Source organism: Sinocyclocheilus grahami, unplaced genomic scaffold (genome assembly GCF_001515645.1).
Source record: "Sinocyclocheilus grahami isolate Dianchi unplaced genomic scaffold, SAMN03320097.WGS_v1.1 scaffold1589.1, whole genome shotgun sequence".
Lineage (NCBI taxonomy): Eukaryota > Metazoa > Chordata > Actinopteri > Cypriniformes > Cyprinidae > Sinocyclocheilus > Sinocyclocheilus grahami.
The window spans coordinates 147,504-165,368 of NW_015506768.1; the positions used below are offsets into that span (position 1 = coordinate 147,504).

Genomic DNA, 17,865 nt, shown 5'->3' on the forward strand with positions numbered 1-17,865 from the left:
AAAAAGCCGCTAAAAGGGTCTGAAAGTTGCTAAATCTAGTGCTAAAGTCAGGCTTGTGTGTGTGTGTGAGACGCGGGAGCTGATGGCAGGGGGCGGTGGATATTTGTGGAGGTCAGTGTGGATATTGTGGATGAGTTCTTCTGTGACATCACGTTCTATTAGTTCTACAGCTTCAGTTTCGGAACTTTCACGCTTAGTAACACATACAGCTGTGCCCTCACCACAGTGCAACACCCCTTTCAAACTTTCATTCCGAATGTTGTTTAAGTGACATATACCGTTACTGCGGTATTTTCAAAATTCCTATCATAACAAAAATAAAAACCGGTATTCGGTATGTACCGGTATATGTACCAGCACTACTTCGGAGCCATCTTTATCGTTTGGTTTCTGCGTAGACCTGCGTTTGTCTCTCTCGTTATTCACTTACATGCGTGAAACGGTGGGCGGAGCTAAACAGGCAGTGCTTTTTGTGGGGTTTAGGCCACACTACTACATCATAGAGCGGCACATTCCACAAGCGGTCATTTTGGCAGATTGGCTTCAATATAAGCTGTTTTTGGATTAACAAAGTTTTGAGCAGTGAATCTTATGGGATGTTTTTATAGTACAATGACCTCTTATATGCCAAAAGATCGAGGGAATTTTGATGATGATCCCTTTAACATTTTGAAAAATCTCACATTAAAATCCCAACATTTAATAGACCTATATGTTGATATAATATAGCTAAGCCGTCACAAATGTAACAGGTTTGACAACGTTGTCGTTCTTTATTAGCTTTGTGCTCAAGGTCATGATGCTACAAAAAAAAGCCAATGTTGCTTTCGATTATCAGTCGTTTACTGCACAAAACCATAGTTACAGGGCTGAGCATTTCAATTAAAATAGTTGCCTACCGACAAAGCTAACAAAACGTATGTGATAAAGTTCACATCTGAACAGGATGATGATGATGATGTCATCACGAACATTTATAGAACCTCAAAGCAGTTTATGATGGTTATGAAGCTAACTAGACTGATAAATAACCAGTCAAATATTACACCAACTAAAATATAAATATGTTGAGAGACAGACAGAATAAAACATGTTAGATGTTATTTCTACATATGGTTTGCAATAAAAATACGCATTTACACCATGTGTTGCTAACACACAAGGGAATTTAGAAACACTGATTAGGGACAGGCTAATACGCATCACAATGGAATAAAAGAAGATGCATATTAAATAAGAAATAAATCCACTGGATTTAGGCTGACATGTTAAGATAAAACCTAAGTAAGTAACACAGTAAAAGTTAGTGTCAGCTTTGCATTGATAAAGTCACTGTTTATATACATATGTATTGTCTCAAGCATCAAACTAATATAACTGTTCTTCACTGCAGGTGATCAAGCACTGAATGCGCTTACCAGCAATCTGTCACAAGAATCAAGTCCAGCAAACGGGGTGTTGCAACTAGTGTAATGTATGCATAGAAATAAAAATAATATGTCCAAAAAGAAACAGATAACGCATACAGTAGCGTTTAGATGCAACTTATAACTGTAGGAATGAAACAAAAAAAATCAAACTGCATGATCTCTGACCCTCATTCAGCTATAAGCTACAATGCTACAGTAATTGCCCCCCTCCCCCTCCGTGTTTTAATGTAACGCTACATGGCAGACACTGCGCTCGCGCTACTTGTATTCTTCCTCCTTCCTATGAAACACAGTCACGTAAAACAAGCGCACACTGGTGCATTTGAATACTGCTGTGAAAAACGACAGATCGGCCCATGCACTCACCTCTTCGCTCCCACTCGAGCTGTATCCAGCCTCTCCCAGGCTCTTGTAGCTCTCCTCAAGCCCGAGAAGGCGCAAGTGAGACTGGTCCTCGTTCAGCGCGAGCACCAGGCAGGTGGGCCTCGGGCCTCCGTTGGAGGAGATCTCGTCAAGATCTGTCCCTGAGCGGCCGAGCTGCCATCGCTTCTCCGAACGCAAACGGCTCCGCGACGACCAAGGCCGACCGGGGAAGCGACCCCGCGCCGCGCCCACAACGGCAGCCGCGGTTGCTGATCCGCATCCCGCTGCCGCCATCATCGCATCAACAACAACACCGATAGACAGAAACTCAGGCTGCGAGAAGAGGGAAAGCGCTGATGGGGGTGGACGCCCGGTGCACTATGGGACGTGTAGGCTGAGAAGGAAGTGTGTTTCCACAACTTCTGGATAGAGCTGTCAAGACTAAGATTGAATATACATATATATATATATTTTTTGTATTATAAATAAATAAATATATTATATATATATAATTTTAAATAATGTCAAAATATATAACAGAACACATTTTAAGTGTCATTCATAAACACTTTTCATTTATTAATTTAATACATAATATATTTATAATTATTAATATTAGGTATTATTTTTTAAATAATAATAATTTAAATAAAAGTGGAAAAAATATTTATGGTTCTAGAGGTCAGCAGTAAAGCACTATTTTAGTGTTGCATACCAATGTCATTATAATGGATTTATTTATTATTTTAGTTTTGACATTATAGTGATTTAAACCCTTTCAACAGACAAAATGTTGAAAGAGAGATGCATGAAGGCTCCAATGATCTTTTAACATTTAGCAAAATAATTATTATTCATGGATTTTGAGTATTTTCATGATCATTAAGCATAAATAGTTCATGCACCCTGGCATTATTTTAAGGCAAAAATAAATAGTATACCATTTAACTTTTAAATACTATTTAAATATGGAATTAGTCATATTATTAAAATAATTGTATTATTATTATTTATATCATAGCAGTATTTGTGTTGACTGTTGACTTTAATTCATGCTGATTAAAAAAATTATTGAACTGTACAGCAAAACTGCCTAAATAAATACTGTGAAAATAAAGGCAATACTTTTTTTACTTTACTTTTAGTCATTCAGCAGACGCTTTTATCCAAAACGACTTACAAATAAGAAAAAGTAATTAAAACTAAAAACTAAAACTCTATAAATACTATATATATATATATATATATATATATATACACACACATTTAAAAAAATAAAATTAATTCAATAAAAATGACAAATGCATACAACAACATTTCAAAACTAAACATTTAAATGAAAACAAAATAAATAAAGTATAATAATGATTCTAACATAACACTACGCCAAACACCAAAAAACAACTACATATGTGTGTGTACAGCCACACACATATACGTGTACATATATATAAATACATTCAATATATATCATTTCATTTCCATTTTGTATGTTGAAGTACTGAAATAACTCAAATTAAATAAAACTAAAACTTAATAATAAAAAAAACCTATATAGACATAATAAAAAAAATAAAATAAATACAAAATAAAATAAAAAAATATAATTTGTGGTGAACTGTAATGTAAATAATAGCTTTATTTGTTTATTTAGAATTTGGAGTAAAACTGTTTTTTTTTTGTGACATTCGCCCATTACGCTATTAGACCAAAGGGTTAAAAGGGACCCATGACGAACACCGGTCTCACGTTCTTAACGCCTGTCCCTGAAAACTCCATTACCCATCATGCACCGCCGTGCAGTGACGTCACGCCTTAGTTTTCGTCAGGAAGCGGAACCATAAAAGTTGTTTCTCCCTCGCCTTTGTTGTCTTAAACCCTCCGTTTTCTCCTCTGAGCTCGGCTTACAAGGTATCCACCTTCCTTTACTACAACAAACAATCCGTGTAAGGTTTTTAGAGCAGACGGTCTGCCGTATGCGACCAGTTATTGTTCGCTCGCAGTCCAGTAATGTTGTTTTGACTGAGGGGTTGATTAGAAGGATTTTCATCTTATTGCTCCAATCATTTACACTGATTTTGAAGCAGTGGTATCGTTTTATTTCTGACTAGATGATTTGATTATGTGACTAAGCTGTGATGGCGGTTTTAATGCATGATTAATAATCCCAATTTCCTATGTAACGTTAGCAATCATGTATTATGGCAGTACTGTTTTGTGTAGGCAGATGGCAGCAATGTTGCAGCATATTGATCAGTTCAGTTGGATACCTGTGGATGGATTCATCAAGGCTTTTCTTTATAGGAAACTCCACAATGAACCTCGAACGGATGCCCAATGAAGAGAAGCTTAGCCTCTGCAGGAGATACTATTTAGGTATGTTGTGACAATGACATATCATGACACCCTGCGATGTGTTTTCTGTACATGTATTGTTGTTTTCATTGTGCTGATTTGTTCCTCAGGTGGCTTTGCATTCCTCCCCTTTCTCTGGCTGGTAAATGTGCTGTGGTTTTTCAAAGAGGCCTTTTTAAAACCTGCATACACAGAACAGCCACAGATTAAATCATGTGAGTATGTGACGGAATACATGTAAGGACTCACAGTGTGTGTTTTACCACATTTCTGTGGGTGATATTCTTCCTTGCAACTCTTCCCACAATCTGGTTTAAAATGTTAAAAGAATCTGCCTACACAGACTTAATTCAGAGTCATCGTACGCCAGTATTCAGATAATAAAGTCTTCATTGCCATTTAATATGCACAAATGTTCAGAGGATATTTACATAGCAGCTCCAAACAGGCCGATAGATGCTGTTCCCTCGCTGGAATTCTTGAGCCGCTTTTGTGTAAACTAAAGTGTGGCTCATGAGACTTTTATGGGCAAGAAACACTTCCGTGTGTTTATCAGTCAGCTGTATTAAAAACAATGCTATATTTAAGTTGTAAGGTTTATGAAGTCGTGAAAAAAAGAATTATGAAGAAGAAAATCATCATTAAAACGCCAAAACAATAAGTACCATTATTCTGCTATAAATTATAATTCCTAATATGCAAACTAAGATTAATAGTTGGCATCTATGGATGTTTTGCAATGCATTACACAGATTATATATTGTATTTGTGCTTTCTAGTTAGTTAACCCTGTAAAGCCAGTCATATGAAATAATAGTCGAAAAATGTATATTTTTAAATAAATGCAAAGTTATTGAATCTTTTAGATGGAAAAAAAAAAGCATGATGATTTGACACATCAGGCTTTTGTGGAGCATATAGTATAATCAAGTGAGAATATGGAGCTCACACTTGACTAGGAAAAAAAACACCTCGATTTTATTCACAGGCTAAAACCGAGTCAAAAAGAAAAATGCAGTTTGGAGCAGTTGCTGATATTTATGTGGCCAAAAAGTAAGGTGAAATTCTCATAGCTTGTGAATGCGATCTTTATAACAGTATTGCAGACTACGTACATTAAATGAATATAAATATCATTCTATGTCTTCCAGTAATATGTCTTAGTAAGATGATATTTAAATGTTTATTTTTATCATCAAATCTGGAAGTTTTTATTGATTTTACTAAGAAATAATGCATGGATAATCATGTAACCTTGACACAAGCTGACAGTGGACATTTTTAGAATTATACTAAAAGGCCTTTGACTCGCTAAAGAAGTATAAACTATCAATCAGACAACTGTAGGCATCTAGTAGACTGTGTACAACAGGTTTTTCAGCTTTCAAGATGTTATCATGCTCATAACTTATACATTTGCATATCTAATATGATACAGTAGACTTTATGAGTTTCAGTGCATGACGTCTAGGATGTAATGTATACTGTTTCTTCTGGCCTCCACAGACATAAAGAAGTCAGCTATGGGGCTCATACTGTGGGTGGCCGTGCTGACGACGTGGATCACCATATTCCAGCATTTCAGAGCACGGTGGGGTGAGGTGGGAGATTACCTCTCCTTCACCATTCCCCTCGGCACAGCCTGATCAGATCTGCTGCTTCACAATACCTGTTTTATTTCTCTCTCTCTCTCTGTTTTTCTCCTCCCATCGACAAGATGCTCCTTGGCTAATTTTACCACTATCGTCGCATAGAAGATAAACTGGATCTGTCTGGGAGTTGTGGTAATTTGTGAACTGATGAAATCGTTTGTCGATTGAGTGAGATAATATGGACACGGATGCACCGTGCTAAAGAGTAAGAGTTCATTTCCAGCACTACTACTACTTCCTATTATATTTGAGATCACACATTCATATTAGTAACACTGACCTCTGTCAATGCATTGAAAAGAATGTATGACAAAAATAATCTCCGGACCAGTCAGGTCCATCCAAAATAAAGTCTTTGAACTGTATTTTGGCAGTTGATATGACATGTAATATTATTGTTCTCAAAGAAAAAGGCCATTCATTTTTTTTTCTGCTATATTTTAATCATTTTGATGGACAGTAAAAACCACATATTTTGTCCATAAATATAGAATTGTGTTTTGCACAATTTCAAATAAAATCTGAAAATACTCTGCATTGCCATTGTCGTCATCATGAACCGTGAAATACAGAAACATATGGGAATGAACTATTTGAATACAATATTAATATATTAAATACAAAAAAGTTATTTTCAAGGCTATTTCAAGTTAAGAAGAAGAGGGAAAGTTTTATCTCTTAAAAAAAATATTTGTATTTATTTAGTCCAATGGAGACTTGTTGGCATTAACAAACAAAATATGTTAAAATGAACTATTTTAATATAAGTATTTTATATAATATAAAATAAAAAGTAAAAGAAATCATTTAAAAAGATGAATGTGGTAACACTTCAGAATGGGGAACACATTCACTGTTAAGAGTTTTCTCTCAATAAACTCCTAATTTGCTGCTTATTAATAGTAAGGTAGTTGTTAAGTTTAGGTATGGGGTGGATTAAAGGAACACTCCACTACTTGTGAAAATAGGCTCATTTTCCAACTCCCCTAGAGTTAAACAGTTGAGTTTTACTGTTTCCGAATCCATTCAGGCGGTAGCACTTTTAGCTTAGCTTAGCATAGATCATTGAATCTGATTAGACCGTTAGCATCTCGCTCAAAAATGACCAAAGAGTTTCTATATTTTTCCTATTTAAAACTTGACTCTTATGTAGTTACATCATGTACTAAGACCAACGGAAAATGAAAAGTTGTGATTTTCTAGGCTGATATGGCTAGGAACTATACTCTCATTCCGGCGTAATAATCAAGGAATTTTGCTGCCATACCATGGGTGCAGCAGGCGCAATGATATTACGCAGCGCCTGAAAATAGGCTTAATGGAAGTTACCTAGCTGGGAATATTTTCAGGCGCTGCGTAATATCATTGCGCCTGCTGAAACTCTTTGGTCATTTTTGAGCGAGATGCTAACAGTCTAATCAGATTCAATGATCTAGGCAAAGCTAAGCTAAAAGTGCTTAGTATATTTTTAACCTAAGAGTGTTGCGTATTTGTCATCCACCCACATAAAAAAGCAACAAAACAAAAGCATCTAAAAGCCAACAGGGTTCTAGAAAAATCCTCGATTGACGAGTTCCCTTGTTCTCTTGCTTACTAACCAACAGCCTGCAATCATTTTAAACCCGCTGCATACCAGACTCTATAATATCGACGCACGAAGCCTCTGTCCTACGTGTAACCCCTTACAGGCGCCTATTATGAAATTCGATCCAAATTTTGAGCTCACGCTAAGCCCATCGTGGATCTTCATGGGTGCTGTTTTTAGTCGCCTATAGCCGGCTCACAGACAGAAAGTTCTGCTTACCAGCGGATGGCAACAGCAGAAGGACATGTTATCCTCAGCCCCAATGACTTGCAGTTCTGCCAATCCATTGGTCATGTTTTAAATCCAAGGGCCAGGACCTGTATTTTTTGAGTCGTAAGCCACGTGTGGTCGCTAGACAGCTGATTCTTTAGAAGTTATTCTGCTGTTGGACGTCAGCAGTAGGACAATGTGCTTCGTGTGCTATAAAAATGTCATTATGAATCCCATCATTCCTTTGACAGGACATTTCACTGATTTAAAACTTTCAAACAGACATGTCAAAATGTGTAGATTTGTCACCTTCTTACTGGAAGACATCTCTCATGCTCTATAAGGCCTTTTCCATCATTAGCTCATGACTTTTTATTTAGATGTGTTTACGGTCTAGGTTTTGCGTTATGCAATGGCGTTAAACATGCTACTTGACAGACCAATAGAAATATGGCATCATGCATTTCTTAATGCCTACCAACCACATTTCTCATTAACACTAAGATAGAAAAAAACCAATGACTGGCAGCGGGTGTGCCTGCTCAATATTGCAAAATACTACAATTTCAGGCTCTGAAACAGGCATGAGCTTGATCTAGTTAATGAATAAACGTAATATTAAATACACTATAATTGCATGTTTTATTTTACTAAAAGCAGACAATAAACCAAAGATGAAGCAATTTTCACAAGGGCTTTAGGTCCCTATGTCAGGAACCATACGGTAACCAAAACCTCACACAAAAAAGTGTTATCTACAGCAGAGGTTTTGTTATTTATATATATGTATATTATATATACAGTATATATATATATATATATATATATATATATGTATGTGTGTGTGTGTGTGTGTGTGTATATGTAAATTGTAATGTGGAAAAAGTATATATAATTTTGTGAATGTCCGCATGTGCTGTGTCATGTGGATAAATATGACCAGAGCGGTTTGCACTTTTTCCAATTTATTTATATCTGGATGCCTAATCATGACACACACACACAACCTTTTGACATTGAATAGTAGCACATTCAGTTATTGAAAGTCACTCTTTGCTTAATATAAAATAGCCGAGGTGGTGACAGGGATTGGGACCATTTGAATGGGGACCATCGTGTTCCTCATTGAATTATTACATAAGGGGATGCTTTCATTATGGGAATAAAGGGAGGGGTTAAAGCCCACTCCTGTCACTGGCATTCCATGCACAACAAATGCAGCCTTGATAATGCTTTTGGCATCGTGCTCTATGATTAAGTATATCAGATCTCTTGACAGCACCATCAGTCCACTTACTTATGGAATTTGTTTAGAGGAAGGGCTCATGTAAAGGGGCGGTGTTTTCTTCAGTCTATTTAAACCTCCTACTAACCTGGAGAGCAACAATTTTCCTGCTTTATGTTGCGTAACAGGATAGACTCTCATCAAAATAACCAACTAGTCATACACTCTGAATTTTCTGAAGCAGTATATTGGTCTATTTGGTGGTTACTTTTACACATTCATCCCAGAAGAATGGACTTCCACTTGCCTCCTTCTCTCCTGGTGAGCGGTATCCCATGGGAAAGGGTTCTCCCACCCTTATTCCCCCGGTGTACCGGGACAACTGGACCTTATTCATGGACACCGACCGAACTTTTAATCCCGGTTTCCGAGCACACCGGAGCAGCACAGGTGGAGTAATACGTTTTATTAAAAAAATTCTCTGTTGTGACTTGTCACTATAAAATGCAATATTTTTTATAATTAAAAAAATATTTGATTAATCTAAATGACGAAAAATCTCTTAGATCTAGTTTTACAGTGGTAACAGTACATGTACATACTATGGAAAATGAATTTCAGTATAACAAATTGACTGCCTTTTAAAGTAATTATAAATTTAATATGTAAATGATTAAATTATAATGACTTGATATGAAGAATTAGTAGCAAGTGCATAAGAACAAGTAGTAATCATGAAAATATAAAGCTAAATAAATTCTATAAAATCTATTAAATACTTAATAAATAAAAATGATATTTTAGGCATAGAACAAAATACATAATAATAATGACCAATAAAAAAAATTTAATAAATCTTAAATTCTCTCTGTAGCAGTTAGAAATGGATTATGTACTGGAAAATTAATTAAATTCATTTTCTCTACAGGTTACCTGTGATCATAATGGATTTACTGTGCAGGTTGATGTGAAACATTTCAGTCCCGAGGACCTGCTGGTTAAAGCTGTTGGAGATTATGTTGTGGTTGAGGGAAAACATGAACAAAAGAAGGTAAGACACCCAATGGCTTCTTCTTTCTAATGCTGACTCCTGTATTAATGTGCATTAGGATTAGCAGATGTGAAACCTGCTATAAAACACTTTGTACTGGACATCTGAGACCGGACGTTTAAGAGCATGATATATGTGCTTGTTCAATCCTAGGATGGTTCGGGACTGGTGACACGTCAGTTTAACCGGCGATACCGGATCCCAAACGGAGTGGACATCATGGCACTGGAATCAGCCATATCAACAGAAGGCATGCTAGTAATCTCAGCACCTCTGACACAAGGAGACAATTCCAGACTGTTAAATCACAGCAGACCATGATGTGCGCACACACACACACAGTTTCCTCCACACTCATGTTTAGATATTTATTTTTTTGCTCTTCTTCACGGTTTTAGTTCTTGACATGTTAATGCAAGGCGCTTAAAATTCCCATCCTCTGGGTTTCTCACATAAGGCAATGGTAAAGACCAAAACAGACTGGCTTCCTCTCACTCCCCCTTGTGGCAGTGGACTACTCAACTCAAATGCCAAGAAGATTGTATCACATTTTCTTCCCACTTGCTGTCAGTTTAGCATACACTGCCCTTGAGCAAAGCACCGAACCCCCAACTGCTCCCCGGGCGCCGCAGCAAAAATGGCTGCCCACTGCTCCGTGTGTGTGTTCACTGCTGTGTGTGTGCGCACTTTGGATGGGTTAAATGCAGAGCACTAATTCCGAGTATGGGTCACCATACTTGGCCACATGTCACGTCACTTATATTAATGGTAACATGCATTCTATTGTTCTAAGCACACTCTAAAGGGTCAATCCTGCTATTTATAACCGGCTCAGGCTAAAACACGTGACCTGTTAAAAACACATCATCAGGCAGTTTTACAGCTAGTTTAAATGAATGCATGAGGCCTTCTTACCTTCTGCATCCTGCATGAGCTGACCTATGACCTCCAAGGGTTGCTGCACACCGGAACAAGAGACCACAGGGGATTGTGGGGGTGGAGGTGGGGTATATACTGGGGAATCTGAAGAACTTGGAGTCTTGGACTGGCTTGATGAGTCTGTACCAGCAAAAAGCACCTCAGAGACAACCTGTCAATTTCAAGGACAGCATTTACTTTCTTCTGTTCTGATGAATCACAAGTAAAAAAAATGTTTTAATGTTTTTGAAATAAGTCTCTTACGCTCATCAAGGTTGCACTTATTTGATCAAAGATACAGTGAAAACAGCAATATTGTGAAATATTATTACATTTTAAAATACCTGTTTTCTATTTGAATATATTTTAGAGTGTAATTCATCCCTGTGATGCAAATCTGAAGTTTCAGCATCATAACTCCAGTCTTCAGTGTCACATGATCCTTCAGAAATCATTCTAATATGCTGATTTGCTGCTCAAGAAACATTTCTTCTTATTATCAATGTTGGAAACATTTGTGCTGCTTAATATTTTGTGGCAATCATTATACATGTTTTCAGGATTCTTTAATGAACAGGAACTTCAAAAGAATAGCATTTATTTGTAATAAACTGTAACAATGTAAAAGTATTTTCTGTCACTTTTCATTGATTTAATGCATCCTTGCTGAATAAAAGCGATATAGGTGCCATTTTAAATGAATAATGAAATTAATTTACTAACTTAGGGTTCAACAGCTTCAGAAACTTGCAATGCATCATAAAATAAACTCACAAACCTGTCCCAGAGCATTGTGTATAGGTGAGGGTGGTGGTGCTTGATTTCCAGACCGTCCTCCTCGTGTCGACCTTTGACCATCTTCCTGCCACCTACTGTTTCCACTCGGCTCCTCAGGTTTGCGACTGACCCCTTCATGACCCCTGGCATACCTGACCCTCACTGCACTGCTCCCTCGCTCGACACTATGTCTACACGGACATGAAGAAAAGAATGTGCAAATGCTCAACATTAAAAATTAATATTACAATTACTTGTCATTAAACATCTGTCATGTTTTGCTTAGTTTGGTCCAAGCGGCAACCTCCCGCTCTCTCTCGTGAAACCAGCACGGAAGTGACTTAAACTGTAATTCATCAACTGGCCGCTAGAGGCTGGCTGCAAAAGGGAGTCAATCCCATAGACTCCCCATGTTAAAATGCATGACCAGCATTTACGTTGCGTCTCGTCTCGTTTTTGTCACGTGATAAAGGTTCGTTAACGATGATATTTAGTCATAATTTTCGTCGACGAATGCAACACTAGTAACAGGTGGTTTGCGCTGCTGTCACCACCGTTGAGCTAGGTGGGCGTGGTTTCAGCAACCAGCTCCTGCCTTTTTGCCCTTTTTCAATTATCCGGGAGTGACGCGCTGCCAAGATGGCGACGGCCGGCTCCACCCACTTTGAGCTTCAAAAACGTTCTTTAGAAACCTACGGGTGACGTCACGGACACTACGTCCATGTTTTTTTTATAGTCTATGGTTTGGTCAAAGTCTGATTTGGACAATAATGCAAAACATAAATTACCGTTCAGATTTTTTCTTTTGGCGCAAAGGTGCAATCTTCTTCTCCTGTCTCTCATTTTCAGTCTTTTCTTTGCCTGTTGTGTCTTTCTTACGATGAGGGGCCGGCCACCGCTCCTCTGTGCTATCAGAAGTCTGTGGAGATGGAGAAGAGGACCTCTGCGTTCTGCGGTGATCTGCTGTGGTCTCTGGGATGCCGACTTGTGTTCTGATTGGCTTGCGATGTTGTGGTTGGGCACAAGGGGTTTCCAGATTCTTTGTGACAGCTTTCCTGGAGGACAGTCTCTGCTGGGGAAGGGGTTTGGGTTGGATATCGGGGTCTGGTTGCTCGTGGGTGACATCGGGCCGGAGTCTGGAGATGCTGGGGCTTGACATAGGGAGAGGAGACTCAGGAACTGGAGGATCGAGGCTAGCGAGGGTGAACGGTGTGAATGAGAGGTTTGTTCTCTGATGAGGTGTGCGGTTTAAAGTGCTATAGTGTGCCTTCTAAAAGGAAACAAAGAAGAATGTATTAATTAGAAATGTTCTTTGCATGAAGTAAATGTGAAAATTTAAAACTGGTGGGTCACTGTTTAGGAGAAAAAACAATGTTATATGTAAAATACAGAATGCAACTAATCTCATAACCATTTAACATTTAAAACAATTCCCATGTTTTATTGTTGATGTCATGGTAGTGCACTCAATGAAATATTATTATGGCACAAATTCATCTGATGGATGTCATTTAAAAAACACAAAGTATTTTCAGTATGAATGAGATGATATAATATCATACACAATATTTTCAAAAGATATTAATAATTAAAAATGCCATCTGTAGAATTTATTGCATTATAGTTCAAATTAGGCCAGTAAGTTTTACGAAAAAAATTAAATGTAATACTTTTATTCAGCAACGACACATAAAATGTATCAAAAGTGACAGTAAAGCCATTTACAATGTTAAAAAAAAATTCTATTTCAAATAAATTCTGTTCTTTTTTTACTTTTTAACTAATAATTCTTAAAAATGTACCAGTTTCCACAAAAATATTAAACAGCACAACTGTTTTTAACATTGATAATAATAAGAAATGTTCTTGAGCATCAAATCAGCATATTAGAATGATTTCTGAAGGATCATGATCACACTGAAGGCTGGGGTAATGATGCTGAAAATTCAGATTTGCATCACAGGAATAAATTAGATTTTAAAACATATTAAAATAGAAAATAGTTATTTTAGATTACAATAATATTTCATTATACTGCTGTGCTTTACAGAATTTTTGATCAAATAAGTGCAGCCTTGCTGAGCATAAATTCTTTCAAAAGCATTAGCAAATCTTAGCGATCCCAAACTTTTGAAAATTATATTATATTATAGGATATAATTTAATATTATATTACATATTCTGAAACATTTAACTTTTGGGCACATATGAATCAAAAAGGAATAACCCTGATGTGCACTGTGGTGTTGGTTCACCTGGTTTGGTCCGACACTGTGTGATAGAGGTATATGGAGAACAGAATTGTGGGAAGGGGCCTCCTGACACCATTGTCTGGCCTGTTCCATCTTCCTTCTTAGTCGCCACTGAAACAGGATGTCATCTTCACGACGGATACCTGACCCCTCAGAACCAACCGCAAGAGGAGGAAAAGACGTTCCCTCGCACATACCGGGCTCTAGAACCACTTAAAGACACAAAAACAAACAATCAAAATGCTCTAATGCACTTTTATTGCACTAATAAATACCTAGCAGTCCAAAATGGCATGTATCTCCTTTTCTGTTTGTTTTTAATTAACGGAGAATGTTTACACAACCATTTCTGCTTTTACCACATTTGTGGTTAGGGGTGTGGGTACATTTTAATCTGATAAGGGTGTGTTTGTGAAATCGGAAACACAAAGATGTTCAGGAAACAATAAATAGTGTGTGTGTGTGTTACAAATGTACACTAAATGTGTACACTCATTTATGTGTTACACCTGTTACTTACTGTTGGTTGAGCCCATTAAGGTGGACACGACTGGTCTTCGGACCGGCTCATCAGTGCTTACGGGGGAAGAGAAATCAGAGCAGCCCAGACCCCCAGAACTGAAAGGCACAGAGCCACTGCTGAGTGAATGCTCACTGAAAACACATAAAGATCATCTAAACTGTTCAAAACCTAATGAGTCTAAAGTGAAATCCCAAGGTGGAATGTGCAGTCATAATGCAATAACAAACATGAAGTTAAAGAAAATTCATCAACACCTAGGAACCTTTATTAAACAATCAGGAATTTAACCCTGCTATAAAGTGATTTAAATTCCTCCTAACATTTATTTTTAGTTAACACAAAGGAGTGTCATTACTCCAGTCTTCAGTGTCACATGATCCTTCAGAAATCATTCTAATATGTAGATTTGCTGCTCAATATATATATATTTTTTATCAATGTTGAAAACAGTTGTGCAGCTCAATTTTTGTGGAAAGTGCGATACAGCATTTGATTTTAAATATATATATTTTTTAACATTATAAATGTCATTACTGTAACTTTTGATCAATTTAATGTGTCCTTGCTGAATAAAAGTAATAAATCTGGTTTGATTGTGAAACTCCCGTATAAACTTTCACACTTTCAGTCAGGAAGCTGACTATGCTGGTGGTCATTTATCATTGTGAAATGACATTTCCCCCCTTGAGTGAGTGTGGGTTTACAGTATGTCTCACCTCCTCTGCAGTAAACGGCTGGCCCGCTCCTGTAGCTGCAGTATCTCTGGTTCTTCTTGATCACAGTGGGATGATTCAGATAATGTCTGGAAGAAAATTTGTGGTGGACATCCATGAGATTATCAACTACAATAATACTGTCACTAGCAATAACGGTCACTATACATGCAGTGTCATGACCGGGCACTGACATTTAATGACAGCCTGAGATATTTTCCACAAAAGCACATTAAACCATCCTGAGGAGAGGACCACCAGTGACGTCCTGCCATTCAAAACAGGGAATCTGGGCCAAGGGCTGCATAACAACTCTCTGTTGTAGGGAATTTATAAATACACAACATTTGATGCTCAACAGAGACCATTTTATATCAGCTGGTCTGATTATATTTGAGTGAGTTCTTCTTCCTTTAATGCTGAGGCATTCTAGAGCCGTTTCCATCAACATGGAAGACAGAAAGTTAAGCAAAGCATCACAATATTGCGCCTGCTGATCTGTGCAACATGGCAACATTATAAATCAGAGGTCAATTAGTTTGTTTCATTTTGTTTATTATTAGGTATTTAGTCAGTTTATCTATTTATTATATAATAAAAAAAATTATAAAATCACACACACACACAGTTCAAAGGTTTGGGGCTTTATAGGCTGCATGTATTTGATCAAAAATACAGTAAAAACAGTAATATTGTGAAATATTATTACAATTTAGAAGAACTGATTTCTATTTTAATATATTTTAAAATGTAATTTATTTCTGTGATCAAAGCTGAATTTTCAGCATCATTACTCCAGTCTTCAGTGTCACATGATCCTTAAGAAATCATTCTAATATGCTGAAGGAAATATTTATTATTATCCATTCTGAAAACAGTTGTGTATAATATACACCTATATATTAATTCCTTAATATACTTAAGGAATTTTATCAGGAATCTTTGAAAAAAGTTCAAAAGGACAGAATTTACTTGAAAAATAAACCTTTTGTAACATTGTAACCGTCTTTAATGTCACATTTGATCAATCTAATCCTTGCTAAATAAAAGTATTGATTTCTATCCAAAACAAAATCTTACTGACCCCAAACTCTAAGAACAGAAGTGTATATATTGTAAATAAAGAACCTCATGGAGGAAGATTTTCCAGCTACCACCACTAGACGGCAACAGTCAACCACCACACTGCTTAATATCCGGCATCTTGAGAAAATACATGTCTAATTCTCTCATTTTTTTTACTTCATGAACACAATTAAACTGCAACATATAAAAGACATACAGTAATATAACAAACTGCTAATTGTTTCTCATACTCTTTAAAATACGGTCAAAATGCATTGAGCTCTTTTAGGCAAATCAGTTGTTCAATTTTATGCAAAACTCACCAGCGTGCTAAGGTCAAGCATGAGTCTAGCTGGAGACAGCGTGGTTTCATCATGCAGTGGCTTTGAGATGGTTCTCTGGGTGCTGGCGGGTCCATCGTTCATGAGATCTAGTGGTTCTATAAACAGGACATACATACACAAGAATCTCTAATTACAAAGAAAACTGAACTAAAATACTTTATATTATCAACCCACACTGAAACATCATTATTAATGACAGATGTATTCTTCAAAGCACACCTCTGATATATTTCTCTGATGGTTGTGTTGGTGTTGAACTGGATGGAGGGGATGTGGGCATCCACCAAAACGGCTGGTCATCTTCTCCCTCAGTTGCCTGAAGGTGTCTTTCTTCTCGACTCTGTGGCTTTCCGAAGCGGAAGCGTTCAATGTACCTTGAAGGATTTAATTGCAAAAGGATGTCATATAATTAACAAGCAACAACACACCCTTTCAAGGCAAACATAAAGCTTGCATTAAATACCCTGGAGTTAGTAGTCACTACATGTGGCAAGATTACTTCAGCTTTCCTTTAAAGGGGTCATATGATGCGATTTCAATTTTTCCTTTCTCTTTGGAGTGTTACAAGCTCTTGGTGCATAAAGAAGATCTGTAAAGTTGCAAAGACTAAAGTCTCAAATCCAAAGAGATATTCTTTATAAAAGTTAAGAGTCAGCCACACCTACCTAAAACGGCTCGTTCTAACACGCCCCCACATGTCTACATCACGATGTGGGAAGATTTGCATAACGCCGCCCAAATGTTCACGCAAAGAAAGAAGGCGTAACTTTTATTCTCGCTGTAGTATTGTTGCTGCTGCCGTCATGTCGTGAAGGCGCTGTGTGCTTCGTAGTGAAAGCGAAACTACTTTGTTTGGTCTTCCAAAAGAGGACGATATATGCTTCGCCATGCCTAGAGCTGATCCGTGCTGGTCGCTGAGGAAATACAACAACTTCGCGCTGTAGATCGCCGGATCGGCTTTCATCGTGGACGAAGTGGAGTCCAGCCCGGGGTCGCCACATGTCCTTCTGGACGCTCCGTCGACGAAATCGCCGGCCGCGCCATTCTCAAACCCACCCGCCTCTGCTCACTCTAACCCTCCCGCCATTCCTCACGCTAGCCCCCGGCCTCTGCTGACTGTAGGCCGCCGTGTGTGACGCTGTGTTTCGTTGTGAAAGCGAAACTACTTTGTTTGGTCTACCAAAAATGGACACGACTAGAAATCAGTGGTTAAGTTGTATTTACAACACTGTTCCAGAACACGTCAACCCAAATATTCGGATGTGTCCAGCACATTTTATGGAGGACAATTTCCTGATCCTGGGAGAGTAGACTACAATGCCGGCTGTTCTCTGACTCAGAGACTGTAAGTACGTTTTTTATATTTAAAGAATTTGCCACTGACGATTCAAACGCAAGTTTT

The 17,865-nt window shown here is 37.5% G+C and overlaps 4 protein-coding genes across 8 annotated transcripts in view; 2 read left to right on the top strand and 2 right to left on the bottom strand.

The window, feature by feature from the left end:
• kmt2bb (lysine (K)-specific methyltransferase 2Bb) overlaps nt 1–2,178 on the bottom strand; it is a 46,751-nt gene extending 44,573 nt beyond the window's left edge. For both annotated transcript variants that reach the window (XM_016257713.1, XM_016257714.1), the window contains exon 1: nt 1,797–2,178. In XM_016257713.1, coding sequence (XP_016113199.1) covers nt 1,797–2,090 — 294 coding nt within the window. In that variant the 5' untranslated portion in view covers nt 2,091–2,178. The remainder of the gene's footprint in view (nt 1–1,796) is intronic.
• Nucleotides 2,179–3,533: 1,355 nt separating this feature from the next.
• Nucleotides 3,534–6,337, top strand: psenen (presenilin enhancer, gamma-secretase subunit). Its single transcript, XM_016257704.1, has 4 exons — nt 3,534–3,704; nt 4,098–4,169; nt 4,259–4,363; nt 5,655–6,337. The coding sequence occupies exons 2-4, from the start codon at nt 4,109–4,111 to the stop codon at nt 5,792–5,794; spliced, it is 306 nt and encodes a 101-aa protein (XP_016113190.1). The 5' UTR covers nt 3,534–3,704; nt 4,098–4,108; the 3' UTR covers nt 5,795–6,337.
• Nucleotides 6,338–8,964: 2,627 nt separating this feature from the next.
• On the top strand, nt 8,965–10,340 carry hspb6 (heat shock protein, alpha-crystallin-related, b6). The gene is made up of 3 exons (XM_016257711.1): nt 8,965–9,270; nt 9,749–9,871; nt 10,025–10,340. The coding sequence occupies exons 1-3, from the start codon at nt 8,995–8,997 to the stop codon at nt 10,190–10,192; spliced, it is 567 nt and encodes a 188-aa protein (XP_016113197.1). The 5' UTR covers nt 8,965–8,994; the 3' UTR covers nt 10,193–10,340.
• A 399-nt stretch (nt 10,341–10,739) lies between these two features.
• The window catches only part of proser3 (proline and serine rich 3), a 10,799-nt gene continuing 3,673 nt past the window's right edge, over nt 10,740–17,865 (bottom strand). For 3 of the 4 annotated variants that reach the window (XM_016257721.1, XM_016257718.1, XM_016257720.1), the window contains 8 exons: nt 16,683–16,837; nt 16,443–16,558; nt 15,058–15,143; nt 14,339–14,472; nt 13,822–14,030; nt 12,355–12,836; nt 11,568–11,757; nt 10,740–10,961 (listed from right to left, as the gene is read on the bottom strand). In XM_016257721.1, coding sequence (XP_016113207.1) covers nt 10,755–10,961; nt 11,568–11,757; nt 12,355–12,836; nt 13,822–14,030; nt 14,339–14,472; nt 15,058–15,143; nt 16,443–16,558; nt 16,683–16,837 — 1,579 coding nt within the window. In that variant the 3' untranslated portion in view covers nt 10,740–10,754. The remainder of the gene's footprint in view (nt 10,962–11,567; nt 11,758–12,354; nt 12,837–13,821; nt 14,031–14,338; nt 14,473–15,057; nt 15,144–16,442; nt 16,559–16,682; nt 16,838–17,865) is intronic. The other variant, XM_016257722.1, reaches the window with a different exon arrangement.

Excerpts from the sequence above, each read along its gene's own strand:
- psenen (XM_016257704.1), top strand. The coding sequence starts at position 4,109 with ATGAACCTCGAACGGATGCCCAATGAAGAGAAGCTTAGCCTCTGCAGG. Across the intron at positions 4,170-4,258 it reads CTGCAGGAGATACTATTTAG|GTGGCTTTGCATTCCTCCCC; the intron begins GTATGTTGTGAC and ends TTTGTTCCTCAG. Across the intron at positions 4,364-5,654 it reads ACAGCCACAGATTAAATCAT|ACATAAAGAAGTCAGCTATG; the intron begins GTGAGTATGTGA and ends TGGCCTCCACAG.
- hspb6 (XM_016257711.1), top strand. The coding sequence starts at position 8,995 with ATGTTGCGTAACAGGATAGACTCTCATCAAAATAACCAACTAGTCATA. Across the intron at positions 9,271-9,748 it reads AGCACACCGGAGCAGCACAG|GTTACCTGTGATCATAATGG; the intron begins GTGGAGTAATAC and ends TTTTCTCTACAG. Across the intron at positions 9,872-10,024 it reads GAAAACATGAACAAAAGAAG|GATGGTTCGGGACTGGTGAC; the intron begins GTAAGACACCCA and ends GTTCAATCCTAG.